Here is a 9,261-nt window from a genome sequence, read left to right on the forward strand (position 1 = left end):
TCTGAGAATGGCCGCTGCAGCAGCAGGAATAAACAAGCAGGGCGCTGTAGCGACGATGGAGTCGTCTCTCCGGCACGGGAGGGCAGCTAATGCAAGCACCGTGAAGGTTGTTGTAATGTCACGGAAAGTAATAGCTGAACTGTGGTGGCTGGGAATGAATTCTTTGTTTTGTTTTGGTGAAACTCGAATGCAGGTTCAAGCTCACCTTTTGGAAGCTAAGTCTGCTGCGTTTGCGTTGATGCTACTAGTACTTTACGCCAAATCTAGCTTTTATACGAATTATGTGAACATGTCCTCCCACTAAAACCACTTCATTTATTTTAGAGGAAAATTTATCTAAGTAATAAAATCTGTGATGTTAAAATATGAGCTTGCTGCATGCTAGTTAGTAGCTGGTATTAAAAAGGCTAGTTGGCGTTTGCAGTAGTTTTGGATTCCTACACTTGTTTGAAGTAAAGCTCAGCAATTAAAAGTCGATGCATTGTGAAAGGTTGATGCATGTCTTTAACCTAAAATGACCCTCAGGTAAAGTAGTCGAGGTTTTTTTTGGGGTTAATCAGATGCACTCATCTTATTCTCTGTCCTTGCAGAGCATCTTATTTGTGTCATGATCACATGATCTGTGAGTCCTGCATCCCTCCTGCACTGCAGGAGTCCTCTTCATCAGTGGCTCATGTCTGTGCTGTCACTTTCAGGTGCTGGAGTGTGGTGTGTGTGAGGACGTCTTCTCTCTCCAAGGAGACAAGGTCCCCCGCCTTTTGCTCTGCGGTCACACCGTGTGCCACGACTGCCTCACCCGGCTGCCCCTCCATGGCCGAGCCATCCGCTGCCCCTTTGACAGACAGGTCACCGAGCTGGGTTAGTGGAGGGCGTGAATATTGTTACAAGATTGTAACACATTGTTGATTTTCTTTAGGTGCTGAAAATCAAAGACTTAATGGTGAAGCAGAAGAGCTAAACGAGATGTGAAATAAAATTTAATGGTGCCAGTGCATAGGCAGTGAAGCCCTCTATTACCGTCCTGGTAAAACTTTTACTCTGTATCATTGCACGGATTTGAACAACAACATGCAAAATCAAACACCAAAATATGTCAGTCAGGAATAGTTCTTCACGGTGATTTGCACAATGTTTTTTTTTGTTTTTTTTTTACCAAAAACCGTGAGAGTTAATCCAACATTTTTCAGTCAGGTCATCTGGACAGTTTCTTTTTTTTTGTGCTGAAACGTTTCACCTTCTATCCAGAAGCTTCATCAGTCAAGGAAACGCACAACACAAAACTGATTCTTCCCCCAAACAGCTTACTCCAAAGTGGAACAAACCAGTTATGTTGGTGCTAAGATGGTGTCTTTGGCACGCCCCCTCTTCTGGAGCTGGCCCTCTTCCTCGTCGATGGTCATGTCAAACTGGTTGAAAACTAAAAACGTCCACCATCTCAGCACCAACATAACTGGTTTGTTCCACTTTGAATTAAGCAGTTTGGGGGAAGAATCAGTTTTGTGTTGTGTGTTTCCTTGACTGATGAAGCCTTCTGGATGGAAGGTGAAACATTTCAGCACCAAAAAAAAAATAAACTGTCCAGATGACCTGACTGAAAAATGTTGGATTGTATACCTGGATTATTGAACATGGACTTTTTCACGAGAGTTAATGTTTTGCTACTTCTGGCTCTTAACTACCATTTTTTTTGCTTTTTGTTGTTTTTCATTTAAACTTTTTCTGCCTTTTTGGTTTTTTTTTGTTTACAAATTTCAAATTTTTCTGCATTCTTTTATTTATTTTAATACTCTTTTTTTTTTTGTTCTTTAGTTTCATCTTTCAAATTATCAGTTAATGCTCAGCAGTGCACATTTTTCTAGTTTACAAACATTTTTCTCATAAAAATTAATTCAGTTCCTTCAAACATTGTTGACTTTGGAATCTATTTCAGGATAGTGGTATCTGATTTTGTCTTATGCTACTTTTAGGTTTTAGCTACTTTTCAGCTAATTACATCTATTGTTTTACTACTTTAAACTTTTAGCTAACCTTTTGATACATTTAACTTTTAGCTATCATTATTCTACTTTTAGGTTTTAGCCAGCTGCTTTCTATTTTTATCTTTGAGGTAGCATTTTGCTATCCTAACTTTTGGCTTGAGTTCTGCTTTTTTACCGTTAACAATTCTTTTCAGCAAAATCTTTTCAGTACTCTTGAGTTCACACTGCTTGTTGACAGAACTTGTAATTTCCATAGTTTATGTGGTATCTAGTCCTTTAAGTGGTCTTTTCCCCTTCTGCTCAGGGGACTCTGGTGTTTGGGGTTTGAAGAAGAACTTTGCTCTACTTGAACTCTTGGAGCGGCTCCAGAATGGAGCCACCAACCAGTCAGGGATGGCTGATGATGCCCTGAAAGGCATGGGCGAAGTAAGACGGCTTTCTGCAGAGTTTCTGAAAGTCAAGTCATGTTGACTCTTGCTGCTGCTGTCAAACACATCTGTCCTTTATTTTCAGTGTATAATCCGATGTGACGAGGACGAGAGCCACACGGCATCCATGTACTGCACCGTGTGCGCCACCCACTTGTGTGCCGAGTGCTCTCAGCTCACTCACTCCACCCGCACGCTGGCCAAGCACCGCCGGGTTCCTCTGGCTGATAAACCTCATGAGAAGATGCTCTGCCCTCAGCATCAGGTCCACGCCATCGAGTTTGTCTGTCTAGAGGAAGCCTGTCAGTCTGGGTCTCTCATGTGTTGTGTGTGTAAGGAGTATGGCAAGCACCAAGGACATAAGGTAGGTAACATTATCCTTATCTGGACCCTCCTAATAAAAGATAATGACAAACTTTCTTTGCAGCATGCTCTTCTTGAGACCGAAGCCAATCAGATCCGTGCATCCATCCTGGACATGGCACACTGCATCCGGACCTTCACGGACGAAGTGTCTGAGTACTCGAGGAAGCTTGTGGGCATCGTGCAACAGATCGAGGGTGGTGAGCAGATTGTAGAAGACGGAATAGGCATGGCACATACTGAACACGTAAGATACATCACGGGACTTTCTTTCCTAACCTGAATGTTGGAATGTTTAGTTTGGTTTAAACAGGTTTTCTGTGTGCTCGTCAGGTCCCTGGCACGGCAGAGAGCGCTCGCTCCTGTGTCCGAGCTTACTTTGCAGACCTCCATGAGACTTTGTGTAGGCAGGAGGAGATGGCGCTGAGCGTGGTGGACGCCCACGTCAGGGAGAGGCTGATCTGGCTGAGGCAGCAGCAGGAGGACATGACCATCCTGCTGTCTCAGGTCTCCACTGCCTGCCTGCACTGTGAGAAAACTCTTCAACAGGTGCGCACACACACACACACACACACACACACAGCTCGAGGATTTCTTTTAGCTTTTAGCAACGTATTGTGTCCATAATACATGGTGAAGTGTGGTGCTTCTCTCCTGGTGTAGGATGACTGCAGAGTTGTGCTGGCCAAGCAGGAGATCAACTGTTTGCTGGAGACTCTTCAGAAGCAGCAGCACCAGTTTACTGAGCTGGCAGATCACATTCAGCTGGATGCTGGCATCCCCGTCACCTTCACTAAGGTACACCATGTCTCCACACATGTAGTACAAATCCAGTTTTTGAGTAAAGCTGGATTTATGCTCTGCAAGGGTTTACGAAATCTGTTCTCACTGATGTAGTTGCATGACAAATAGTTCTTTTTGTTCTTTCATGAGCTTGAAGAACCTGTTCTGTCCACCAGGGTCACCACTAATGCTGCTTTGCCATTGGTACTCTGGCTCCACTCAGTTCTTTTCAGGTGGAGGTGATTTGCCACTACAGTGGAGGCTGACCTGTTTCCCCACTCTGTGGGTGGGATTGTCAATGCAAAGTGGGCGAGATTGTAATTATAGTCTTTTTGTGTTCGATTCACTCTGCACTGGCCACTCTTAAAAACTTAGTGGCCTAGTGACCACTTCACTGGCCCCTCTTGACCAGACAGTTCCAAGCTTTGACTAGAAGAACCACATAAATGTAAAAGGTAATGTTGTTTTCACTCACTTAGGAGGTACAATGTAAATAAATCAATCCATTCATTCTCTTCTACTTATCTGGGGTCGGGTCGCGGGGGTAGCAGCCTAAGTAGGGAGGCCCAGACTTCCCTCTCCCCAGCCACTTGGGCCAGCTCCTCCAGGGGAATCCCAAGGCGTTCCCAGGCCAGCCGAGAAACAAAGTCCCTCCAGCGTGTCCTGGGTCTTCCTCTGGGTCTCCTCCTGGTGGGACGTGTCCGGAACACCTCACCAGGGAGGCGTCCAGGAGGCATCCTAAACAGATGCCCGAGCCACCTCAACTGGCTCCTCTCGATGTGGAGAAGCAGAGGCTCTACTCTGTTTTCCTCCCGGATGATCGAGCTTCTCACCCTATCTCTAAGGGAGAGCCCAGACACCCTGTGGAGAAAACTCATTTCGGCTGCTTGTATCTGAGATCTCGTTCTTTTGGTCACAACCCAAAGCTCATGACCATAGATGAGCGTAGGAACATAGATCGATCGGTAAATTGACAGCTTCACCTTTTGACTCCGCTCTCTCTTCACCACGACAGACCGGTACAACGCCCGCTTCACTGTTGACGCTGCACCTATCTGCCTATCGAGCTCATGCTCCGTTTTTCCCTCATTCGTGAACAAGACCCTGAGATACTTAAACTCCTCCATCCATAGGCGGATGTAAATAAATATTTAACTTAAAATTAGTAATAAAACGGGGCGGCACAGTGGCGCAACTGGCAGAGCTGCTGCCTCTCAGTGAGCAGGTCCCTGGTTCGAATCCCAGTCCGGGGACCTTTCTGGGTGGAGTTTACATGTTCTCTCTGTGCTTGCGTGGGTTTTCTCTGGGTACTCTGTTTTCCTCCCACAAACCAAAAACTTGCATATTAGGCTGATTGGTAACTCTAAATTGTCGGCTGTGACTGAGTGGTTAGAGCAGTCGTCCTCCAATGCGAGAGTTGGGGGTTCGAATCCACCAGCAGTCACATGCTGAAGTGTCCCTGGGCAAGACACTGAATCCCTCATAGCCTCTGATGTGTGTCCCATCAGTGTATGAATGTGAGCTAAAGCTCTGATTAGTCTCATTAGAATGATTTGTTCAATTAGCTTTGTAGAGATCTAGTAGAGTGCTGGATGAATGGGTAAATGAGGCACAGATTTTAGTGTAAAGAGCTTTGAGTATCTTGAAATAAGATGGAAAGGTGCTATAAAAGTACAGTCCATTTACCATTTACCATTTAAATTGTCCCTAGGTGTGAAAGAGAGAGTGAATGGTTGTTTGTCTCGTTTGTCTCCATGTGTCCCTGTGATGGACTGGAGACCTGTCCAGGGTGTATCCCGCTCCTCGCACAGTGATTGCTGGACATGGGCACCAGCGACCCCCGTGACCCAAAATGGAAGAAGCGGGTTAAAGATAATGGATGGATAGTAATAAAACTTAAAATCCAGGTCCCCTTAAGGACAACCAGTCTTTATTAAGATTCAGGGTCTCAAGAGGTTTTATGTAGCATATATTTGTTGTAAATATAAATGAAAATGAACAATTTTCAGTCAGGTCATCTGGACAGTTTCTTTTTTTGCTGAAACGTTTCACCTTCCATCCAGAAGGCTTCATCAGTCAATGAAACACACAACACAAAACTGATTCTTCCCCCAAACAGCTTACTCCAAAGTGGAACAAACCGGTTATGTTGGTGCTAAGATAGTGTCTTTGGCACGCCCCCTCCTCTGTTGCCGGCCCTCTTCCTCATCGATAGTCATGACAAACTGGTTCAAAACCAAAAACGTCCATGCTCAATAATTCAGGTATACAATCCAACAATTTTCAGTCAGGTCATCTGGACAGTTTCTTTTCTTTTCTTTTTTCAAAGCTGAGGAAGCGCTCAGTTTTTTTGGGTTTTTTTACGTGCCGGAAATTTATTTATTTATTTTTTTGATTATTATTATTGTTGTTTTATTTTGTTTTTTTACTGGCATCTGCCATGGAGTTACTGGCAGCAGACAGAGATTTTATGACAGATGACATGGTTTCTCTTTTAGTGACAGATGACACAGCTTCTCTCGATTTATTTTATTTTTTATTAAATTATTATATATATTTTTTTACCTGCCACCATATTTTTTGTTTACTGGCACCTACCAGGGATTTACTGGCAGCTGCCAGAGATTAGTAACAGATGACATGGCTTCTCTTGTAGCGACAGATGACGGCTTCTCTAGATTTAATTTTTTTAATTATTATTATAATTATATTTTACCTGCCGAAAATTTACTGGCAGCTGCCAGCGATTTACTGGTACCTGCCAGCTTGAGTGGCACCTGTCACAATACTAAGAGCCACTACAGCAGACAACCACTCAATGTTAGTATATTTTATTTTTTTGCAATTCTCCGTTTCAAATGACACGACAAGTTGAGCTCAAGTAATTGTATTGAGAATGTATTTTATGGTTGCCCACTTTAATCTTTGTCTAATTTGCCTATTTCCATGTTCTGACCTGCAGACAAAGAAGAAAGGCTGAATAAATAGGGTTGGAGTAACTTAAAATTATCACACAATGGCAGTACAACATGACAAATCAACAAAACTGTGAAAAAACATCAAGCCAAAAATAGCACAGCACAAAAAGGTGACCTTTAAAGTTACAACACCTTAAATAACTAGTCAACTTGAACAAAGTCCACTCCTTTCCCCTTCAGTGTTTTTGTTAAAGCATAAACCGGATTCCAAAAAAGTTGTGACACTAAACAAATTGTGAATAAAAACTGAATGCAATGATGTGGAGGTGCCAACATCTAATATTTTATTCAGAATAGAACACAAATCACAGATCAAAAGTTTAAACTGAGAGAATGTATCATTTTAAGGGAAAAATCTGTTGTTTCCAAATTTCATGGCGTCAACAAATCCCAAAAAAGTTGGGACAAGTCCATTTTTACCACTGTTTGGCATCCCCCCTTCTTCTTACAACACTCAGTATATGTCCGGGGACAGAGGAGACCAGTTTCTCAAGTTTAGAAATAGGAATGCTTTCCCATTCATGTCTAATACAGGCCTCTAACTGTTCAATCGTCTTGGGCCTTCTTTGTCGCACCTTCCTCTTTATGATGCGCCAAATGTTCTCTATAGGTGAAAGATCTGGACTGCAGGCTGGCCATTTCAGTACCCGGATCCTTCTCCTACGTAGCCATGATGTTGTGATTGTTGCAGAATGTGGTCTGGCATTATCGTGTTGAAAAATGCAGGGTCTTCCCTGAAAGAGATGACGTCTAGATGGGAGCATATGTTGTTCTAGAACCTGAACATAGTTCTCTGCATTAATGGTGCCTTTCCAGACATGCAAGCTGCCCATGCCACAAGCGCTCATGCAACCCCATACCATCAGTGATGCAGGCTTCTGAACGGAGCGTTGATAACAACTTGGGCTATCCTTGTCCGCTCTGGTTCGGATGACATGGCGTCCCAGTGTTCCATAAAGAACTTCAAATCGTGACTCATCTGACCATAGAACAGTCTTCCATTTTGCCTCACTCCATTTTAAATGACCCCTGGCCCAGTGCAAACGTCTGAGCTTGTGGAGCTTGCTTAGAAATGGCTTCCTCTTTGCGCTGTAGAGTTTCAGCTGGCAACGGCGGATGGCACGGTGGATTGTGTTCACTGACAATGCTTTCTGGAAATATTCTTGAGCCCATTCTGTTATTTCCTTGACAGTGGCATTCCTGTTTAAGGTGCAATGACGTTTAAGGGCCCGGAGATCACGAGCATCCAGTAGAGTTTTCCGGCCTTGACCCTTACGCACAGCGATTGTTCCAGATTCTCTGAATCTTTTGATGATGTTATGCACGGTTGATGATGATAACTTAAAAGTCTTTGCTATTTTACGCTGGGTAACACCATTCTGGTATTGTTGCACTATCTTTCTGTGTAACAATGGTGTAATTGGTGATCCTCATACCATCTTGGCTTCTGAGAGACACTGACACTCTGGGAAGTTCTTTTTATACCCAATCATGTTGTCATTTGACCTAAGTAGTGTTAATTGGTCTTCCAGCTGTTCATTATATGCTCAATTTCCTTTTTCCAGCCACTTATTGCTACTTGTCCCAGCTTTTTTGGGATTTGTTGACACTGTGAAATTTTGAATCAACATATTTTTCCTTTAAAATGTTACATTTACTCAGATTAAACTTTTGATCTGTCATCTATGTTATATTACGAATAAAATATTGACATTTGCCATGTCCACATCATTGCATTCAGTTTTTATTCACAATTTGTTTAGTGTCCCAACTTTTTTGGAATCCGGTTTTTAGGTTCCAAGATTGAAATGTCTTCAAACTCCTCCAACCGGTCTCTTGTCTGCATAAAATAGAAAACAACAACATGGAAATAGACATTTTAGACAAAGATTAAAGTGGGCAACCATAAAATAAAATTTCAATACAATTACTTTAGCTACACTTGTCGTGTCATTTGAAACTGACAACAGAAAAATAAAATATACTAACATTGAGTGGTTGTAGGACTATGCACCACTGTAATTTGAATAGTACAGCAATTAAACCTAAAAATGCAATGGAATTTGTAATTTTACAACTGCTGTTCTTGGATCGGCTTAGTTTAATTGAATACAATTATTATTACTATTATCTGGTGGCACCATCTGGCAACCGGTGGCACCATGTCAGCCCCTGTTTTGTGGCACCCACATGGCCAGGGGCTTTCAGAGTGCCAACGACTTTTCATTTTCTGAGTAAAAAGACACATTAACCATCAATGCTGTTTAACAATCCAGCTGTTGAATTATTTTTCTTAGAACTAGTGGTAGCTGCCACTGAAACAATGGCACCTAGTGGCAGCTTCAATTACTTCTGACATTTTCCATCAAGTAAATTCATTCTAAATATTAAAGGTCTTGCATGGTTAATTAACAAATAACATCAACATTTCAAAAATGATTATTTACAAACAGGCAATATAACTATCACATTTTCCAAAAAGCTGCATTGGCAAAACCCCAAAACAGGGGTAGTAGCCATGGCAGCTCTGCCACACGCTGGCCATCTAGTGTCTGCTGTAGTGGCTCTTAGTATTGTGACAGGTGCCACTCAAGCTGGCAGGTGCCAGTAAATCCCTGGCAGCTGCCAGTAAAAAAAAAAAAAATAATAATTTGCGGCAGGTAAAAAAATACAAAATAATATATATATATATATATATATATATATATATATATATATATATATATATAT

At 42.3% G+C, this 9,261-nt stretch overlaps 1 protein-coding gene across 1 annotated transcript in view; it reads left to right on the forward strand.

The window, feature by feature from the left end:
* trim23 (tripartite motif containing 23) overlaps positions 1-9,261 on the forward strand; it is a 17,791-nt gene continuing 8,530 nt past the window's right edge. Inside the window, exons 1-7 of the mRNA XM_037692254.1 lie at positions 1-106; positions 696-858; positions 2,284-2,405; positions 2,493-2,771; positions 2,835-3,017; positions 3,104-3,319; positions 3,434-3,568. Coding sequence (XP_037548182.1) covers positions 8-106; positions 696-858; positions 2,284-2,405; positions 2,493-2,771; positions 2,835-3,017; positions 3,104-3,319; positions 3,434-3,568 — 1,197 coding nt within the window. The 5' untranslated portion in view covers positions 1-7. The remainder of the gene's footprint in view (positions 107-695; positions 859-2,283; positions 2,406-2,492; positions 2,772-2,834; positions 3,018-3,103; positions 3,320-3,433; positions 3,569-9,261) is intronic.

Source organism: Nematolebias whitei, chromosome 18 (assembly GCF_014905685.2).
Source record: "Nematolebias whitei isolate Nwh7 chromosome 18, NemWhi1, whole genome shotgun sequence".
NCBI lineage: Eukaryota > Metazoa > Chordata > Actinopteri > Cyprinodontiformes > Rivulidae > Nematolebias > Nematolebias whitei.